The sequence below is a fragment of the Artemia franciscana genome, chromosome 12 (genome assembly GCF_032884065.1).
Source record: "Artemia franciscana chromosome 12, ASM3288406v1, whole genome shotgun sequence".
NCBI lineage: Eukaryota > Metazoa > Arthropoda > Branchiopoda > Anostraca > Artemiidae > Artemia > Artemia franciscana.
The window spans coordinates 684,623-707,532 of NC_088874.1; the positions used below are offsets into that span (position 1 = coordinate 684,623).

General features: G+C 32.6%; 2 protein-coding genes across 4 annotated transcripts in view; one reads left to right on the forward strand and one right to left on the reverse strand.

Moving 5' to 3' along the window:
• The window catches only part of LOC136033549 (protein EFR3 homolog B-like), a 77,916-nt gene extending 59,562 nt beyond the window's left edge, over positions 1–18,354 (reverse strand). Inside the window, exon 1 of the mRNA XM_065714295.1 lies at positions 18,329–18,354. The gene's annotated coding sequence lies outside the window, so the exon portion shown is untranslated. The remainder of the gene's footprint in view (positions 1–18,328) is intronic.
• LOC136033548 (metabotropic glycine receptor-like) overlaps positions 1–22,910 on the forward strand; it is a 129,131-nt gene that overhangs the window by 1,911 nt on the left and 104,310 nt on the right. For all 3 annotated transcript variants that reach the window (XM_065714289.1, XM_065714290.1, XM_065714291.1), the window contains exon 2: positions 8,188–8,316. In XM_065714289.1, the coding sequence (XP_065570361.1) occupies positions 8,188–8,316 (129 nt within the window). The remainder of the gene's footprint in view (positions 1–8,187; positions 8,317–22,910) is intronic.

A 22,910-nucleotide genomic window follows, 5' to 3' on the forward strand; every position in this document is an offset into this window, starting at 1 on the left:
GTTTTGTCCCAATTCTTTAAGAATGACCCCTGAATCAGAAAGGCCGTAGAATAAATAGTTGAAATTACTAAAAATACTTTAGCATAAAGAGCGAGGTATTTATCTCCTCCTAAATACCTCGCTCTTTATGCTAAAGTATTTTTAGAACCCCTCATATCCGTAATAATCTCTGTTCGTTTTAAGTTTCAATGCTACTTCTTCCTTTCATTTGAAAAAACGTTTTCATGTTTATTTTTCATTGTTTTCTTATAGTAATGCTAGAGAATCCTGCGCCCTTTTCATTGAATTTTTCTTCCCCCATGACAGATTCCTCCAAGGAAAGATCCTCCAACATAGCCCCCTCTCCTTAGTCCCACCCCCAAACAAAATAAAATCCCCCTGAAAACGTCTGTACACTTCCCAATAACCATTACTATATGTAAACACTGGTCAAAGTTTGTAACTTGCAGCCCCTCCCCCAGGGATTGTGGGGAGTAAGTCATCCCCAAAGACATAGTTATTATGGTTTACGACTATGCTGAACAAAATGGATATCTCAAAATTTTGATCCGTTGACTCTGGGAAAAAATGAGCGTGGGAGGGGGCCTAGATGCCCTCCAATTTTTTCGGTCACTTAAAAAGGACACTAGAACTTTTCATTTCAGTTAGAATGAGCCATCTTGCGACATTCTAGGACCACTTGGTCGATACGATGACCCCTAGGAAAAAAAAACAAAAAAAAAACAAAACAAATAAACACGCACCCGTGATTTGTCTTCTGGCAAAAAATACAAAATTCCACATTTTTGTAGATAAGAGCTTGAAACTTCTACAGTAGGGTTCTCTGATACGCTGAATCTGATGGTGTCATTCTCGCTAAGATCCTACGACTTTTAGGGGATGTTTCCCCCTATTTTCCTAAATAAGGCAAATTTTCTCAGACTCGTAACTTTTGATGGGTAAGACTAAACTTGATGAAACTTATATATTTAAAATCAGCATTAAAATGCGATTCTTTTGATGTAGCTATTGATAAGATCATTAAATTTTTTAGAGTTTTGGTTTCTATTGAGCCGGGTCGATTCTTACTACAGTTCGTTACCACGAACTGTTTGATAGGGTTAAGCATAAAGAAAATTTTTGCTGACTTAAGTTTATTTTTAAATTGAGACATGCAGATTAAATTTGAAAAAAAAACGGGAAAACAGGTGAATATTACTTTACATATTTGGCCAGGGTCTGTACACATTTCAATATACAAGTCAAGTGTTTGAAATTCCAATTTTTCATTTGGAATCAAATTTCCGTTCGTCTTGTTAAAAATTTCTATAAGACAACAATATCTGCATTGACAGAGGCATCATTTTGGGATTGGAAAAGGGGAATTTGCCCTCCCTAAATATTTTTCTCTCCATATTTTCCTTTTATTTACATATAACGAGCCGAATAATATGTTGCTTTTGAACACCCTTCATGTTCGCCTTCCCCAGATTTCTTCAGGTACCCATTTAGAAACCGGCTGAGATTTTTTTTAAATTTCAAATCTAGCGTGCTAACGCCACGGCTAGGACAGCAATAATGTCTTACTGCTTTTAAAAGCAGCCGTGACTCGTCCAAGTAACCAAGGCTATAAATTGATGCTTAGCTAAACATACCCTTGAGCGGTGTTTGTAAGAAAAAGTAACAATGACGTTAGACTTAGAAACAGAAACATTTTTGTTTTGGTGCATTTGCCTATTGATTTTACATATGTATTCAGAATTTTCCATAGTTTGAATTTTAATAATATACGTAAGATAATATTTTAGTATTCCGATCTAATTTTGGGAGAGTGCCCACTTGATCTAATCAAGTGTAGAGTGCGCACTGGCATTGATTCACGAAAATCTAGGGTGGAGGGCAAAACGTATTATCAAAATTTAAGGTGGGACAAATTTATCCATTTTTTTTCAAGAAAAATTCCAGAAATCTATAAATCACATGCCACTTCCTACCCCATCCCCTTAGTTGACGCTACTGGGAATGCCTGATTTGTTTTTTGTCAAAACTTGTCAAAAACAGGAAAGTAAGTAATTCATTCATACCATTTAACATATTCGACATATTCGTGCGAGCCGCTCATGTCATTTCTTTAGGGTATGTCAGAAAGAGAAGTTGAACAAATCAACCTTCTCATTCGTTGCTGTATGTACCCATTATTGCTACGTCATGTTTTAGGCTAGTAAAATGAACACAAAAAATAAACAAAGAACATAGTATATGTTCAACACAGTAAAAGAACGAAAAAAGAACAAGGAACAAAAAATAACAACGAAACTAAAGAAATCAAAGAATAATACAACAAGAATAACTAAGCTTTTTTCTATATTTTCATTAAGCCATTATAAAGAACAAACAATTTTTTACTGGTATGTTGTCTGTTTCTCTGTGATACGACAGCACGTTTGAAAGATAAAATTTTTTGTATAGATTTTGGTAGTAGCTTTTACTGCAGGAAAATTGAAATTGGTGAATTGTGAAGGATTACAACTGGCATTATAACTAGAATGGCCCTGAAATCTTTTTGAAACAGGATTAATAGCTAGATTCCACATTAAAAATGATCCGACTTTTACCAACCGTATAATAACGTAGACTCTGAACCGCGACTTCCTGTAATAAAAACAATTGCATAGGATACTTTAGCAGTTCTGTTTATTACTTTTTCAGACGGGGAGAGTGTTTTTTTCCGCATCAGAAACAGTAATTTTATTGTCTTAGCTAATTTAAAGAAGTGATTTTATATATATATACCACGCTAGTTGGATTTTTTTTTCAAAGCTGGTTTTCGAGCTTATAAAACAATACTAAATTTAAGAAGAATTTTACAGAAAATCAAATTAAATTTAAAGCTGATTACGCCTCTTTCTTGACATGCGGTGTCGATTTTATTTCATGAGAAGGGACGAAGTCTAAGGTTGAGACATACTTAGGGAGGGGTTTTGGAGCCTTTCCTTCTCAAAATCCTAAGTTTTCTGAAATTCGTGGATACTTTTTGTTTAGATTATTAAATAGAATTTGTTTTTGTTCACAAAACCCCCAGTCAACCTAACCACCGTTAAATTCTACCATAATTTATCTCAAACCCGCTTTACTCAGTCCCAGTTTACTTCAGCCCCATTTAAATCAACACCCAATTGAATCCAACCCCATGTGCGCCCCTTTGTCGACATATCTTGCTCTTACCGCCATCTTGGCGAGAGCCGAAATTGATTGGGAAAAATAGGATGTCATTTCATGAAAGTTACATTTAAGGCGTATGTTATATAGTACTTGCACATATTCTGTCTGCTAAATTCTCGCATTTGCTAGTAATACTGCCTTTTCTCTAAGATTTTCATAACATATGAGATTTATAAAACAGAATTAACAAATAGTGCTAAAAAAAGAAAAAAAATATTTTTTTCCAATTGCTTTTGTGTGTTCACGAGAGCTATTCAAATTCTTCCTTGTTTTATTCTTAGTTTTAGATTTTATTGTTTTAATTTAGCAAATTTTGGATTTTACATTTTCTCTTTTAATTGTTTGTTCCTATAATTAGCACTGAAGAGGCCTAGATTTTTATACAAACAAAGTATCTATCGTGTTATTCATCTTCTTTTTCCTTCTCCTGGTCGTATACCTGTTTTTTTTTTTTTTTTTTTTAGATTATATCTTTGTCTTGGCATGGATGGTCAGTTCATTTCCTAAAAGTTAGGAGAAATCGGGATTTCAATTTTAATAGAAGAGACCTGCATATGTGTTGTGCAGCTTTTGATAATAACAGGTACCAAATTAAAAAGAGAAGAAGGTGAAAATCAGCTTAATATAAACTAAAATTATATGGCATCAAGTAGCTTACGTAGTTGTCGTTTTATTTTGAAGCTGCAGCAACCCTTAGGAATCCACATGTTGTCAAAACTCGACGTTCTTATGATGTAAAGCGTTTTGAAATTCAAATTGTTAGTTTTTCTTATTTATTTTCATAGTTCAACTTGGCAACGCTGAAAAGAAGGACCTACCCCTTTAGAAAATCATAGAATTGAAAAAATCAGAGAGAATTATTGGAAAATCATGGTTTTCCCACTTAAATATACTTAAAATGCGTCCAGGGGAAAACAAACCTGGTTGTTTGCATTTCTAAGAAAAATTATGATTGTTATATTTACTTCTACTATAGTTTGCTAAGAAATTTAAATCTATGACTGAAGATACTAATTTTGAAGTATGATTGGCCCATCCTCTAGGAAAGAAGAAGTTAGTTCAGTTTAAAATTGCACCGAATTTTGCGACGCAGAAATGTGGAGAGTAGACAAAAAGGCTTTCTGTTCATTTTCCCGCTTGAATTTCCCGTGCAAACACTAATCCTTACGCACCCCAGCTTTTGTGTTCTTATGAGCTCTGAAAGTAAACCTTGATCGATGTTTTCAATACGAATCAAACAGTTCGTGGTAACGAACTGTATTAAGGAGCGATCCAGCTCAATAGTAACCGAAAATCTGAAAAACGGGATTTTGATACCAATAGTTACATCAAAAGAACTGCATTTTAATGCTGATTTTAAATATATAAGTTTCATGAAGAAGGGGCTGTTTCTTCCTTAACACCCCGCTCTTTATGCTAAGGTTTTTTACTGTTTCAAAAAGTAGAGTTGAGAGAAAGAGTCAAACTTTAGCGTAAAGAGTGGGGCGTTGAGGAAGGAACAGCCCCTTTCATATACGGAGTAATTTCTGTTATTTTAATGTCGCTCCTTACTTTCAGTTAAAAAAAACTTTTTTTTAATTTAATCATACATAGATCGTTGTTAAATTGAACTGTGAAAGTTTGGACAATTCCTACTTATATTGAATTTCTTTTAAATGGAACAGTACTGAAATAAATTAAGTCATTCTTGGACAATAGAAGTAATATTATAGAATTGCAATGCTTTTTGAAAGTCTAACTATATTTTCAAGTTCTAGAGCACAACGAATTGTGATTTCCCTAAATATTAATATAAAATTAAAAGTAATCCAAGAACTCGTGGAAAGGTCTATTGAAACGGTAAGGAAGCTTTACCCAGCTTGCATCAACCTTAAGTCGCTGAGGCAGCCTGCGATAGTTCAATAGGCGGTGTCAGGGACGTAGCTAGGGGGCCTCAGGATCTTCCCCACAGAAACATCTTAAGTTTTCTAAATTTTCTGGGTACTTCTGAATCAAATCAATAAACGATTTCAAATCAAATCAATAAAATCTTTCATTTCAATGGATTGCCTCGTTTCATAACAATTTATTTATCAGTCCTGGTTGAACTTCGCTGAGGTAAGGATGCTGGGACTGTTTTGAAAAACTGTTCATTTTAGTTTTATTGATTTTATCCTCTTGTAAGTTGTTTTTTCTTATTTGTATTGCTGAGGACGGCCCTAGGACATAGGGCTGAAATATTCATTCTAATTTGTTTCTCACTGTCTTAAAAAATTCCCTATTGCTCTTCTTGTTTTTGGTGTTTGTGAATCAAATTAGCAAAAAAATTGTTCTTTTTTATCGTTTAACCCCCATCCCCCCATGAAATAATTTCACGTACATGTCAACTCAAAAGATACTGACTAAAAAAAAAAAATGAAAATTTGTTTAGATATAAATGCTAACATTGAATAGCAAATACTACTACTACTACTACTACTAATAACTCACTGCAGCACCAAGCCGCCTGAGGCCAACACAGCTACGCACGCTCCTCCTCCAACCTAATTTATTTAAAGCCTCCCTCTTTACACCCTCCCAGGAAGTTCCCATTTCCTTTAAATCTTTATTTATGACATCCTCCCAACCCAGACAAGGACGACCTGCTTTCCGTGTAGCCCCAAACGGTTGGCCAAAAAGGACAATCTTCGGTAATCAGTTATCCTTCATCCGTAGAACGTGGCCTAGCCATCTCAACCTTTCTTTCATTATAGCACCAGAAAGCGGGATTGAACCACACTTTTCGTACAACCTACTGTTTGAAATACGGTCAGTCAGCCGGGTACCCAGAACAATCCGTAGGCAATTTCTCTGGAAAACATCTAGTAAATTTTCATCTGCTTTTCGGAGTGCCCATGCTTCAGAGCCATATTTGACCACTGTCATCACTGTAGCTTCCAATATTCTAATCTTGGTTGGTAGACTTATCTTCCTATTCTTTCGAACTTTTTTAACTGTGAAAAAACACCCTGGGCCTTAGCTATTCTACTTTTAACATCTTCACTGCTCCGACCATCTTTACTAATAATACTACCAAGGTAACTGAAGCTCCTAACCTGATCAATCTTTTCGTTACCTAATGTAACCTGTTCATCTTCACTTATTCCTAGCCTTAGTGACTCAGTCTTCTTAACATTAATTTTCAAGTCTATTTTAGCACCCTCAACTCGTAAAACATCTAAAAATTCATTCATTTTGCTCACATTTTCATCTAATATGCTTAAATCATCAGCATAATCTAAGTCCAGGAGCGTTCTTCCTCCCCATTTGATTCCATGGTCTCCAATTGCCTTTCCTATGCTCCTTAAGAAGAAGTCCATCAAAATGATCCATATAAAGGGGGATAGAACACAACCCTGCTTAACTCCTGATTTAATACAAAACCTGTTGCTAACCTCATTTCCTACCTTAACGGCAGCAGTATTATTCTCGTACATAGCGCAAATCACTTTAATGTATTTTTCAGGTATACCATATAACGACAAGACCTTTGTTAACGCTGTTCTATCATCAGAATCGAAAGCTTGCTCATAATCGATAAAACTGAGGACCAAAGGTGTTTGACAACGAAGGGGGTTCTCAATTATTAACCTAAGAGTGAAAACATGGTCGACACATCCTCTACCTTTTCTAAAACCGCATTGTTCTTCCCTTAAAACTTTGTCTACAGCATGTCTCAGTCTAAAAAGTATCATATTACTCAGTAATTTGCTACCTACAGAGACCAGACTAATGCCTCGATAATTACGACACTCACTCTTGTCACCTTTCTTACACAGTGGTTTAATTAAGGTGTTCATAAAATCATTGGGTACTTCCCCTTTTTCAAAAATCATGTTCATAATCTTCAGTAGCTTATTCCTAACCTCAGAGCCACCATATTTAAGAAACTCATTAATCATACTATCAGCAGATATTGAATAGCAAATATTGAGTTGAATTTACAACAAAAGCCCTGTCCACTGGAAAAGCTTTGTCAAGAAGTGTATATTTTTGTTTATTCTTGAACATTGTCTCAGATCCACAAGGGGAGATTTTTTTTAGAACTTATTTCTAAGTTTGTTCAAAAATATTGACCATGTTCATTTTTACGCACACCTAAAAAAAAGTCAAAAATGTGAAAATCTGGTATTTTGCATCTTGAAAGTTTTTCCTCATGACAATAAGAACAAATTTTGACGTAAGCAGAAATATTAGGATATGATTGTTGCAAAAACAGGTTGACAATGATAATAATAAAGAAAAACTCGAGTTATCTGATTGGCTGACCAGAGAAAACTTTTTGCGAGTGATTAAACTGAATAAACAGAGACAAATTCCCCTTGACCCTACGAAGGGGATTGATACTTCTTTTTATTTGACCGACTATTGTCGATGGACTTTTTTGGAATGTGCAGATATTCAGCAAGTCCTTGCTTAAGGTTTATAGTGAACAAGAAGTGGTTTAGGCAGGGTTTTCAGTACCTGAGGATAATACTGATATTCCCCTCCCATCACTACCACAGAATTAATAAACAAAGCAAAAACTCCAGTTTAGAGCCAACTTCAGAACCTATGCCAAGTAATATCCGTGCCCTTCTCTCCCTAGCTATGCTATTAAAGACACGTGGAGTCCTGTGACTCTTTGGATATACCTTAAGTGATTAATGCAGTATTTTAGGAAGCAGGAAAAGGGGTGGCTGGCTAAAGTACTTAAAGGCTAGACAGACTTGTACGCCGACATTCAAACGTAACTTTTGCTTAACATTTTTTCTTTTTTATACCACTCAGGTGGAACTACATTCGATATAAAGGGTATATTCCCCCTTTTTATGGTGGATATATATGCATTTATGTAGACTCACAATATGCAAATTAAGCTTCACCCAGGCCACGGGGTGTGACCCCCCTATATTCACGGCTCAATATATGCAATTGCTATATTAGCAGAATTAAATTGGTGCATAAATTAACCTATTGGTATTTTAGGTCCAGGATACCAATCAAAATGAGGATACACCATCGTTGACAACATGGATTTTCTTAGGAATACAAGCTGTGTCTATGCTACTCATTTTGGCAATGATGCTCTTCATTGCTGTTCATAGGAAATTAAAGGTAACTAGAGACTGTTAATACCACTAATCATTACTTAGTTACAGAGAAAAGTGGGACACATGGGCAGAGCTTTTGCCATGATAGTAACCTTGATTCTAACATCCACATGGTTGCTGGAAATTTTAAAAATCAGAATATTTTGAAGAATGAAACCGAAAATTTTATAAAAACCTTTTGAAAAAAAGCTGTGTCTATGCTACTCATTTTGACAATGATCCTCTTCATTGCTTTTTGTAGGAAATTGAAGCTATCTAGAACTGTATGCCACTAATCTCTACAGAGTTACAGAGAAAAGTGGGACACGCAGAAAGGGCTCATGCCATGAATTCAATCATCCTCATGGTTGCTAGAAATTTTTAAACTAAGAATATTTTGAATAATGAAACCGAAAATTAAAAAAAAATGTTTTGAAAAAAGCGGTCTAGTGAGATAAAGTATCTATTTAAAGTTGATTAAGGAGCGATAACTATAACATAGGTCTATCTTAATCGTATAAGTTAGAAAAGTGAAAATAAGCTTTTATGAATTTAGAAATACAGGGTAGAATCCAGGGTCATCAATTTATGAAAGTGAAAGAGATGGAAAAATTTACTTTTCACAATCTTATGTGCGTGATTCCCCTTTTTTCGAATTGTTGAATATAAATACCAAAACAAGAACTTTTTCAAAATTAAGCCATAGTTGTCTCCCCTCAATACATTCAACCGCCAAGGTATCCCATCATTCCGTGCGGCAAGCTACCCCATCATTCCGAGTCCACAAGTATCCTATTAGTCTAAGCAAAAACATATCCCAATGTACTATTGGAGTTACTAGTCCATCGTGTCCAGCTAAACATGTCTAGGAGAGATTTAACATTTACCGGAAACAATATATGCATATTTTTCGACGAAACTCTTCAATGGTTACAAGCGGGCTCATGCACACATTGTGTTATCGAAACTTCCGATTGGTCAGGAAATTTCTTGAAAACACATGCCAGATATTCTTTCTGAAACATTGCCGTGAATACAAGCGCAGAGTACTCCTATTGTCTATGGTATATCAGACATATATTTTGAAAAAAGCGGTCTAGTGAGATAAAGTATCTATTCAAAGGTGATTAAGGAGCGATAACTATAACATAGGTGTATCTTAATCGTATAAGTTGGAAAAGTGAAAATGAGCTTTTATGAATTTAGAAATACAGCGTAGAATCCAGGGTCATCAATTTATGAAAGTGAAAGAGATGGAAAAAATACTTTTCCCAATCTTATGTGCGTGATTCCACTTTTTTCGAATTGTTGAATATAAATACCAAAACAAGAACTTTTTCAAAATTAAGGCATAGTTGTCTCCCCTCAATACATTCAACCGCCAAGGTATCCCATCATTCCGTGCGGCAAGCTACCCCATCATTCCGAGTCCACAAGTATCTTATTAGTCTAAGCAAAAACATATCCCAATGTGCTATTGGAGTTGCTAGTCCATCGTGTCCAACTAAACATGTCTAGGAAAGATTTAACATTTACCGGAAACAATATATGCATATTTTTCGACGAAACTCTTCAATGGTTACAAGCGGGCTAATGCACATATTGTGTTATTGCAACTTCCGATTAGTAAGGAAATTTCTTGAGAACACATGCCAGATATTCTTTCTGTAACACTGCCATGAATAAAAGCGCAGAGTACTCCTATTGTCTATGGTATCTCAGACATATATTTTCATATTAAAGAAAGTTATTCCAAGGTATTTTCATTAAATGAAGTGAGCTAAATCTAACAAGATGTCTAAACGAAATCAAAATAAAAACTAAAATTTTTTTAGCCAAGTAAAAATTGTTCTAATCATATCCTTAACTGATCGTATTTTTAGAATTTGCTCCACAAAATTCATTGAGGAGGAATTATTGTTGTTAAAAGAAATTTTAATAATTAACCATTGCCCAGGCTGGTTAATTGAACAGATTTTTTTTCGATATGAAAGAAACATTTCTAGAATTTTCTAACACTATCCTGGAAATAACTGAAAAGAAAGATGATTTTTGTTCTTTACCATATGTTCCAGGGCTGATTGAAAAACTTAAAAGAATTTTACAAAATAATGGTTTAAAGGTAAGTTTAAAAGGTAGTAATACTTTGGCTCGCTTTTTAAATTCTGGAAAGTGATCGAAATTTCGTAGAGCGACAAAGTGGGGTTTATAACAACACATGCGCTTGTCGAAGCTCTTATATGGTACGTATTGACCAGAATTTAAAAATGAGGTTCTTACAACATCATAATTCTATTTAATCGTTCTTAAAGCAAAATTATTAACCCGATAATTTCACGTCGTCTCTATCAGGGCATATTTATAATTATCCAAACCATTGTATTTTGTTTGAGAATGTTTCTTTGATTTCTAGGAACCAAGGTTTAAAGCAAATTTTCAGGAAAACAATCGAAATAAAAAAAAATATTCAAGAATAATTTCATAAACAGAGGTATAGGTGAATTGGATTAAATTTAATTTTTGATAATTTACTGAGGTCAAATAAGGTAAATCTTGTTTCACCTAAGAGCTTTTGCCTCTGTTCACCTGATATATTAGATAAATCTTATGAATTCGAACCAAAAAAGTCAAGGAGATTTACTTCCACTATTGCATTGAAAACAATAAGAGAAATAAACTGTATGTAATTAGGTTATTGCGAATACATTTTGTTTGTTTTTATTAATGTCTTTTAGTTTTACACTGATGATAGACACTGTATATGTGTTCGAAATATCCAGTTAAAATTTTTACATTTGTTCCATTGTTAATTAAAAGGTATTGTCCCTATTTTGAAATATTATATTTTCGTCATGGAAAGGTAGTGTGGTCTTCGACGTTATCTACAATTAATGTATTGTTTCTGGGAGACTGGCCAACTGATAGTAAGTGTCACAATATCGTAACTAGTTACTTGGGAAGTTTATTTTCTCAGCGGGATTTGGATTTTGGTAAATACTACCAGCGATTTGTATCCGGGAACCCTTCTTAGGCATAATTCCAAGAATAAGCAAACCGATTACCAAGAATTTCGAGAATTTGAGGAATGATGCGTTATATAGTATTGCGCAGTCATTTATGACGTCGGTGAACAATACAAAGAGTAAAAGCAGGAACATCACATGATTTCCAAGAACTTCCTTTGACATGTTTCCGGGAATTTCAGGAAAGATACATTATCTAGTATTGTGTAATCATTTAAGTTCTCGATGAAACAATATAATAAATAAAAGTGGGCCCAAATCCCGATTTACGGTAATTCCTTGGCATGTTTCCAAGAATTTCAAGAATAATGCATTATCTAATATTACTTAATCATTCATGTTGTCGCTGAAACAATACAATAAGTTCTGTAAAAAATCCCAATTCTTGTCATTTGAGATGATAACTGAGCCAGAAAAATTGTTAGCTTATAAGTAGTTTTCTATTTTTTGTACAGTTTATGTCTAACGCATGAAGGGAATATGAGACCCATTATTTCCTATAGTAAAAGAATGACATGTTGCTCAACTGAGCTAACAAGTCATAGAGGAAATTATATTCTTAAAAATGCATTCTAGGCAATCAATATATTGTTTTTGTGACGCTAGCAAACTCGTTTTAAGCGTCACTTTTTGACATCATCCATTGAATGTGCATAAGGCTATGATTTGAAAGACTTGCCGGATATACATATTCTTTTTTGTCAAAAAAATTGTACTGAAAACAACAGGGCAGGAATCATTTTTGTAATATAATGGTCCTGAGCACTGATTATTGATATTAATTATTAATTGTAAATTATTGATAAATCATTAATGGTTAACGACTATCCATTAATGATTATCGACTATTGATTACCAGTTAATATCATCGATATTGATTATTGATATTTTTTTGTTATTTTTTCAACCTAGAACTTTTGGGACTTTAATTGGTGACTGAGATCATAGTTTAATAAAAAGGCACTTATGCACAGAAAAAAGTTAGACAATTGGTATATTCTAAGTCTTTTTAATTGGTGACTGAATGAGAAATGAGAATTTTAAATGTATGCTGGTCATTATTTTTTCTTTGTTGAAGGTGAACAGGTTTTTTCTGTGTCAGTTCGTTTGTAATCAATAGTGTGAGAGTGAATCTAAAATGAATAAAGCGAAAAAATAATGAAGTAGCTGAGTTGGTTCTATGCAAAGCGCTTTTTAAATAGATTTTTGATACTCTCACCAATTTAAAGACTTGAAATTTACCAAGCAGCTGAGTTTGACCTATGCAATTTTTTTTATTAAATTTTTAATAGATTTTTGATACTCTCACCAATTAAAAGACTTGAAATATACCAAGTAGCCGAGTTTGTCCTATGCAAAAAAAAATTATTAAATTTTTAATAGATTTTTGATACTCTCACCAATTAAAAGACTTAAAATATACCAAGTAGCTGAGTTTGTCCTATGCAATTTTTTTATTAAATTTTAATACTCAGGGCACATTCATTGTTTAAAGCATCTTTCTAAATTGTAAAATCATCTAACTTCAAAAAAAATTCTAGTTTATTTTGTAAGACAACTTTATTATGCTGCCCTAGGAATGACGCATGGACTGATATTAGATAGACATTTCTATTAACAAATGAACTAATATCATTTTTATAAAATCCTTCTAAGGGGTTTAATGCCAGATTCACCTCTCACTCAATAGGACTATCTGTCTTGGCTTTTTTTACAACTAGCCATGGCTTGATACCCACAACTATTTGATTTTAATCCAAATCAACGACTATTTCAAGGTAACTCTGTGTAGTATCCGCCCATGGGTCATTCCTAGGGCAGTATAAAAAAGCACTTTTGTATAAAAAACTAGAGTTTTGTTTTTGAACTTAGATGATGTTACCTTGTTTAATTTTTGAAACTCATTCACCAATTAAAAGATTTGGAATTTACTATGTAGCTAGTTTGTTCTATGTAAAAGCACTTTTTTTTAAATTTTTCATAAGCAGTCATTAAATAAAAGACCTGGAATTTACCGATTAGCTGAGTTTGTTTCTTTGTAAAAAAAAAAATTTCTATGAATTCTTGATATTTTTTTCTTTTTTTCTAAATTATTGATACTCAATCACCAATTAAAAGGCCCAGAATTTACCAAGTAGCATGTAAAAGTAATTTGTTCAAAAGAGTTTGTTCTATGCAAAAGTAATTTCTTTATTAATTTTTGATGGTCAGTCACCAATTAAAAGACTCAGGATTCATTAAGTAGCTGAGTTTTTTCTTTGCAAAAGTGTTTTTTCATGTTAGTTGTTGATAGTCAGTTACCAATTCAAAGACTTGGAATTTACCAAGTAGCTGAGTTTGTTCTATGTTAAGTACTTTTTTTTATTAGTTTTTGAAACTCAGTCGCTAATTAAAAAACTTCGAATTTACCTAGTAGCTGAGTTTGTTCCATGGCAAAAGTGCTTTTTTGTTAATTTGTGATACTCAGTCACCAATTCAAAAGACCTGGAATCTACCAAGCGTTCAGTTTTTTTCATACGCAGCCAATTAAATGACTTTGAATCTACCAAGTAGCTGAGTTTTTTCAATACAAAAGTGCTTTTTTATTAATTTTTGATGCTCAGTCACCGATTAAAAGACTTAGAATTTACAAAATAGCTGGTTTGTTTTATGCAAAAGCACTCTTTTATTAATTCTTGATACCAGGTCACCAATTATAAGATTCGGAATTTAACAAGTAGCTGAGTTTTTTCTATGCAAAATTGCTTTTTTAGTAATTTTTGTACTTAGTCGTCAACTAAAAGACCTGGAATTTAACATGTAGCTGAATATGTTCTATGTAAAAGAGCTTTTCTATTCATTTTTCATTCTCAGTCAGCAATTAAGAAACTTGGATTGATCAAAAAGCTGAGTTTGTTTTATAAAAAACGCTTTTTTTTACTAATTTTCCTTGATTCAAGTTTAATTCTTGCATATAACATCATCTAAGTTCAAAAACAAAATTCTAGTTTATTCTATGAAAAAGTGCTTCTTATTAATTTTTCATACCCAGAAACCAATTAAAAGACTTGAATTTTACCAAGAAGCTCAGTTTTTTTTTTATGTAGAAGTACTTTTTTATTAATGTTTGATACTCAGTCACCAATTAAAAGACATAGAATTAACCAAGTAGTTGAGTTTGTTGTACGCATAAGTGCTTTAAATTAAATTTTGGATAGTCAGACATCAATTAAAAGACTTGGAATTTTCAAAGTAGCTGAGTTTTTCTTATGCAAAAATGTTTTTTACTTATTTTTGATGCTCAATCATTAACTAAAAGACTTGGAATTTATCGAGTAACTACGTTTGTTCGATGCAAAAGTACCTTTTGATTGATTATTGATACCAAGTCACTGATTAAAAGATTCAGAATTTACGAAGTAGCTGAGTTTGTTCTATGCAACAGTGCTTTTTAATTAAATTTTAATAGTCAATCGCCAATGGAATGACTTCTAAACTGTCAAGTAGCTGAGTTTATTCTATGCAAAAGTGCTTTTTTATTATTTTTGTTAAAAAATAAATTTTTGAAAAAGTGGCTAATTAAAAGACATGGAGTTCGCTATGTAGCTGAGTCTGTTTTATACAAAAGTGCCTTTTTATTAATTTTTCAAAATCAGTCCCCAATTAAGAGACTTGGATTTACAGAGTAGCTGAGTTTGTTCTATAAAAGAATGATTCTCATTAATTTTTATATTCAATTTCTTATTAAAAGACACGAATTTTAAAAAGTAGCTAAGTTTGTTCTATGCAAAAGTGTTCTATGCATCAATTTTTGATGCTCAGTCACCAATTAAAAGACTTGGAATTTAACAAATAGTTGAGTTTGTTCTATGCAAAACTACATTTTTAATGATTATTGACAGCAAGTCACCAAATAAAAAAATTCAAAATTTGCAAAGAAGCTTAGTTTGTTTTATGCAAAAGTGATAAGTGATTTCCCATTAATTTTTGATAGTCAGTCGCCAATTAAATGACTTCTAAATTACAACGTAGCTGAGTCTGTTCTATACAAAAGTGTTTTTTTTATTAAGCTTTCATATTCAGTCACCAATTAAGAGACTTGAATTTATCGAGTAGCTAAGTTTGTTCTATAAGAGAGTGTTTTTTATTAAATTTTGATACTCAGCTTTCAATTAAAAAACTCTGAATTCACCAAGTAGCTGAGTTTGTTCTATGCAAAAGCACTTTTTTTTTTATTTATTCTTGATACTCAATCACCAATTAAAATGACTTGGAAACTTTCAAGTAGGTGAGTTTTTTTTTGAATAAGTGCAGTTTTTTATTAGTTTGGTGCTTAGTCACCAATTAAAGAACTGGAATTCACCAAGTAGCTGAGTTTCTTCCAAGCAAAAGTGCTATTTTATTAATTTTTCAAACTCAGTTGCCAATTAAATTACTTGGAAATTACCAAGTAGCTTGTTTGTTGTATACAAGTTTGTTGTATACAAAAATGCTTTCATTTATTTCTTTTGATACTCAGTAACCAATTAAAACACCAGGATTATACCGACTAGCTGAGTTTTTTCTATGCAAAAGTGCTTTTTTTATTAATTTTTGATACTCCGTTACCAATTAAGAGACTTGTATTTACCAAGAAGCTGAGTTTGTTATGTGGAAATGTGCTTCTTTATCTGCTGTTAACAGCTGTTTATCAGCTGTTATCTCAACCGACCAGATGTGAAGGCTGTCACAGAACGTATTGTAGCATTTTGCCGACAGCATGAATCAATACGCAATACCAGGTGACGCATCATTCTTCAAATTCTCTAAAACATGCCAAGGAATTCTCGTAAGTGAGGATATGGGAGTGCTTGTTTTCATTGTATTGTTTCATCGATAACACTGAGTGGTTACTCAATGCCATATAACGTATCATTGCTGAAATTCTCGGAAACATGCCAAGAAAAACTCAGAAATCATGATATGGGCCTACGTGTATTCGCTGTATAGTTTCACCAATAACATGAAAGACTACACAATACCAGATAACACATCATTTTTTAAATTCTTGAAGTTCTTCGAAATCGGTATGCTCATTCTTGGAATGAGGCTAAAAAAAGGTGCTTGGAAACGAATCACTGGTAGCATTTGCCAAAAATCCAGCTCCCATCGAGAAAACTGATTGCGCAATTAATTTGTTGCGATATTTTGACGCTTATCAGTTGGCAATCCTTCAATAAAGAATAAATTGATTGCCTTAGAATGTATTTCCAAGAACTTTAATGCAATTTTAAAACGTAGGAAAAAGTTGGAAAAGTTACCTCATCATCTTAAAAGTGTTACCCCACACCTCCCTCCCGTCTTCCTAGGGGTATGGAACCCTGTCATGTTTATTGATACTGTGTCCATCCATTTTTCGTTCACAAACAGACAAAAAAATTTTGATCTGGAGGCGGAGCCTGTCGTATTCATAATACCTATAATACTAATAACCATGCTATTGCTTGGGTTTAATTATAATTCTTGGACCGAATACAAAAGTTTAAGAGTAACTAATAAGGAGGGGTATTTTTCTAAACCAATATTTGCATATGATGTATATACACATAAAATTCAGTAATTGCTCTTTTTTAGATTTGATTTTGCTCTTTACCGTTTTCTGGAGGTCCAGGTTCAAAATATCAAACGGATTGAATTCAGTAGCTCAAGAACAGCTAATAAAGAGGGGTGATTTCAAAACTATAGATGATATACATACAATTCAGTAACTAAACCGGACTGTAAATATCATTTTATAAACCAAAACTGTATAAAAAACAGTCCTCCTCTGCTAAGCATACAATAAAAATAGATAGATCCCAAACCTCTTGTATATTAGAGTCCGGGTTAAGATTCCGTTTAGATATCTTGTTAGATTAAACTCACTTCACCTAATGAAAATAACTTGGACGAATATTCTTTTATATCAAAATATTTGTCCGATACCATTCACAATTACACTTCTGTGCGTTTGTATTTATGGCAATGTTTCAGAAAGAATAGTTAGCAAACATTTCCAAGAATTTTCCTTATCAACTTGAAATTGCGATAACACCATATGTATATGGGTCCGATTGTAACCATAGAAGAGATTCGTCAAGAAAATATGCATATAATGTATTCGTTAAATAGTAAATCTTTCCCATAGGTTTTTAGCTGGATACGAGGGACTAGCAACTCCAATAGCACATTTGGATATGTGTGTGCTTCGACTAATAGGATTCCTGTGCACTCGGAATAATAGGATACCTGGCCGCTCAGAATGACGGGATACCTGGGCACTCAGATGGATTGAGGGGATACTACTAGCGTTAGGTGCGATCCCCCCAAAACTAATTTGCCTGTTGAAATCACTGGAAAATGGCAGCATATTTAAATGAAAAGTGCATAAAGCCTTGGAATTACAGTTTTCATCCCCCATGCTGAAAACCAAGGATTCTATTGGAGGGAGGGGCTAGCAGTGACATATATCCTTTTTTCATTTTTTTTTCTGCCATTGCTAGCAGGCTACTCTAAGATGGTAGAGAGATGTATAATGTCTCATTTTCAAGTTACTTTTCATATCTATGCGTCTTATGCTACGTGATTAAATAAAATAAAACCAGTTTTTTTAGCTGAAAGTAAGGAGCGACATTAAAACTTAAAACGAACAAAAATTGCTCCGTATATGAAATTGGTTGTCCCCTCCGCAATTCCTCGCTCTTTACGCTAAAGTTTGACTCTTTGCCACAATTCTACTTTTTAAAACTATTAAAAACTTTAGCGTAAAGAGGGAGGGATTGCGGAGGGGACAACCAATTTCATATACGCATTAATTTCTGTTCGTTTTAATGTCGCTCCTTACTTTCAGTTTAAAAAAAACTAGTTTTTTTTTTTTATTAAAGTCCAGAGACGGTTATTCTATCGGTTATGTATTGGTGAAGTCACACAGTAAATTATATAGCTCAGAACCTATAATCCTTTGCCAAAAATTGTGAAATCTGACACACCAGGATTAAATCTACTTAAAAAGCTTACTGGTTTGCTCATGGAATATCCAATTTAGAACAGGTGTTTTCACTTTGAACTCTGAATCAAGATTGCACTTGATCTGAATCAAGACTGCACTTTATGTGCACTTTGTTTTTACGATTAGGACAAAATTTTTGGGTGGGGGCAGGGGATATATATATATATATATATATATATATATATATATATATATATATATATGTATATATATATATATATATATATATATATATATATATATATATATATGTATATTATATATATATATATATATACACATATATATATATATATATATATATATATATATATATATATATATATATATATATATATATATATATATATATATAATAGGTATAATATATATATATATATATATATATATATATAATAGGTATAATATATATATATATATATATATATATATATATATATGTATATATATATATATTATACCTATTATATATATGTATATATATAATATACATATATATATATATTGTATATATATATATATATATATATATATATATATATATATATATATATATATATATATATATATATATATATATATATATATATATATATATATATATATATATATATATATATATATATATATATATCAAGGGAGCATTCAAGGTTGTATGCTGCAGTAACGTTACGGAATTTACATTAACTGAATTTACATTACGGAATTTACGTTTACGGTTGCGAAGTGACTAAGGGCTTATTACGCTTATAAGGGCATAATTATAATTGTATCCATCTCTCTCTCCTTATTATAGTATTTTATACAATGTTTTAAAATTATAGTACTGCTAGTGATAATAATGATGCAAATTTACTTCAATAAAATCGACCAATAAAAAAAAATTACTTAATCAAAAATTTACTTCAATTGTCATTACTAATAGACAGGGCAGAACTAATAGCAAAAACAAAATATTAAACTGTATAATTTATTTTGAAGAATATACGCATAGCAGATGTGCACCATAGACTTTTTTGAAGGAGGAAAGGTGAAGAAATTACTTGATAATCTGTAAATTATGGACAGTGAAATTCAATTTAGAATTTGGGGGGAGGGGTATTGCTCCAAACCCCCTTGAGTTTAATCCTCACACAAGGATATGAAATTCAGCAAGACAAGAGTGGTACTATTTCCAGGAGGGGGAGGGCACATAGAAGTTTCTTGCTGTGTAAAAGAAGAAGATAGTGCATATTGACCTGTTTATTTTTTATACTTTCCTTAGGGGGTTCACATTAAACCTAATCTAGTAAGAGCAATTTCCATGAAACGACTCCATTAAAGCCTTTCAAATTATCGCTGCTTTTCCATATAAAAACATCATTTCATTTCATGGCTTACAAAGTAGCACAAAAACAAACACAACTTTTCTAGTTCCGAAAGTAAACTTCTTAATAAACTTCTGTAATCTCGATGCTTCTATTTCAAATAGTTCTTTATGGGGAATCTATTTTTGACGGACGGTTTATAAGCTGGTGCTCGAGATAGGACAAAAAATGGGTCTTTTAAAGAAAATGAATATCATTTTCTTGCTTTTACAGAGGATCGATAAAACAAAAACAAATTTCATAGACTTGTTTATGAGTTTGCACATTATTTTGTGTGTGTAAGAGATACAGTGATTTAAACTACATTCATCAATTACAAGCATTATAAAACCTATACAAAACTCTGTCTAAGAGATGGATAATTATATGTGTAATCATTTTGGTTATAACAGTAAATGTTTTTAGTTTAGTAATAGGCTGAGTGGATTTCACACTACTTGCGCAATTCTCTATACTAAGTAGTTAAGTTACATTACATTAAACATAAATTTTCACTCATGAACAAGTCCTTTTACACTATGTTAACGTAAAAATCTATAAAAATGTCATTATCATCGTTTGAAGTATATAATATAAAATATGAAGAAAGCTTAATATGTAAGAAATTATAATATGTAAATACAAAAAATAAAAAAAAATAATATGTAATAGATTCAAAATTTAAAATCTATTCAAAATATATGTACATTTATATAAAATGTATAATAAACATAAGCAAAATATAATACTGAGGTGGAAACAGGGTTTTTAGGAAAATGTCATTAGTTATTTTTCGAAGTTTATCAACTGTTTATCCAGAAATTTGTTTTGGTGCTAGGCTTACTTTTCCATTACACAACGTAAATTTGAGTACGTAAAAGCTTAATTTCCATAATATAAAACAAATTTATGACCACTAAACTTTATATGGATCTGGAGTCTACCTGGATATGCCTTCCTTACGGACAAGGATTTCTCCATAGGCCTTCGTAATCTAGCCTAAAGTTTTAGGCTATGTTGGTCTGTAAGGCTTTACGGCGAAATAATATTAATAGCATGATCATGACTATTGTCTCGGAATAGGTGTGGAATTCTTTTTGTTAGTTTGGCAGTTTTTGGACTTTGTTTGAAAATTGAGTGTCACCCAGCGTTAACCTGATTTTGCTTCTTCACCATAGATTTATTTCGACTTCGTAGATGTCGTCGCCTTGATGGTTTGTCCCATGAAGGATCATTGTTCAAGAATAATGATAAAGTGCAAGTTGTAAAGTATCTGGTTTCTGCCTAAAACCAACTTTGTTCAGAATTTTCAATAATAAGACATTGTAGTTACTCTTAAAAATGCATTATGTATAGCATTTAATATTTTATTGGTATCCCCCCAATACACCAAACGAATTTATTCAATTCAACTCAATTCATTTCTGACCGTCAACAAAACAATAGAAGGTTTGTAGCCTTAGTGTCAGAGTAAGACAAAAAATAAAAAATAAAGAGAGAATAAGCAATCAACCAAAAGAGAGATTACAATCAACAAAAAGAAACATAACTACATACTATACGAGTAGGAAAGACTACTGGCGGTTGAGTATTCTAGCAGAGGATTTGAAATCTTCCACTCTTTTATCAATAGTGTTTGTAGGCAGAATTAATTTAAATTTTTGTACTAGAGAAGAATTACTAGTCCAAGAAGGCAGATGTAGCAGATACTATATTTTTAATGCTTACATTTTGTTACCACCGACTGTTCGACTGTTAAAATATAGGAAGTCCATACTAGGTCACGTTTCTTTGTCTCAAGACAAAATATGTATTATTATTTTTTTGTTTATTTGATGGTAAGATAAATTTGGTTCCAAGTCTATCAGTAAAATTACCATTAGGATAGTTTACCTAATAGTTGAGGAACTACGTCGCTGCATTCAGTTTTTTTTTTTTTTTTTATAAAAATTGCACATGCATGGAAACAAAATCCTGAAATAGCGGCATTAATTCTTAATAATTCGGTAGGGGAGGCAAATTTCTTTGCAATTTGTCGTTTTTTCAACGAAAATACAATAGAAGGCATGTTTTCAAAAGGTATTTTCAAAATCTAATAGGGGCAAAAAATTTAGGAGGCAAAGCTCCCTACGCCCCCCACAGGCACGGTATTGTCACCAAATAATACCAGAGGCAAGTAAAAGATAGATCACTTGACACAATTATGACACCACTTGTGCCAGAAGATTAACACACTCTAGAATTATTTATTACAAGCCACTGTACCTGTTTGAGACGGAAAGACGTTATTTTTTTAATGCAAATGGTAAATTATATAACAAGCTCATTAAAAGTACATAAGCCCTCCAACTTTGAGCTTAAAGGGCTTGTTGATGCTTACTTACAAGTCAATGTCTATTATAAAGTCTGTTTCATTCTCCGTGTCCCCGAATTATGAAGCTTTGAAGGCTACTAGCATATGGGTCGTCCTGTTCATTATAATATCCTGTTCATTATAGTCAATGTTCATTATAAAGTCTGTTTCATTCTCCCTGTCCCCGAATTATGAAGCTTTGAAGGCTACTAGCATATGGGTCGTCGTGTTCATTATAATATCCTGTTCATTATAGTCAATGTTCATTATAAAGTCTGTTTCATTCTCCGTGTCCCCGAATTATGAAGCTTTGAAGGCTACTAGCATATGGGTCGTCCTGTTCATTATAATATCCTGTTCATTATAGTCAATGTTCATTATAAAGTCTGTTTCATTCTCCGTGTCCCCGAATTATGAAGCTTTGAAGGCTACTAGCATATGGGTCGTCCTGTTCATTATAATATCCTGTTCATTATAGTCAGTGTTCATTATAAAGTCTGTTTCATTCTGCGTGTCCCCGAATTATGAAGCTTTGAAGGCTACTAGCATATGGGTCGTACAGGTTAACAAATTAAGTTTTTTTTTGCTAAGCTTCTTCAGCTGCATGTATCTACCTTACAAATTTGAATTGAATCCAGTCGCTTTTGCCTGGCGTGATTGAAGTGGCGTATGCGACCAAGGTTTCATACGACCTTGAAGCCTGACATCAACAAAATGTTAAAGTATGTGATTTTATCTAAGCTGTTGTGAATGCTGTTAATGAAACAGCTGCAGAAAAAAAAAACGTTTTGATGAATTTCCAGCAAAAGCAGTTTTTTTGGTTTCCTTTTTTTATTCGAGCAATTTATTACCATGAAAGAACTCAATGTGTCAACGAGTCGCACTTCATGT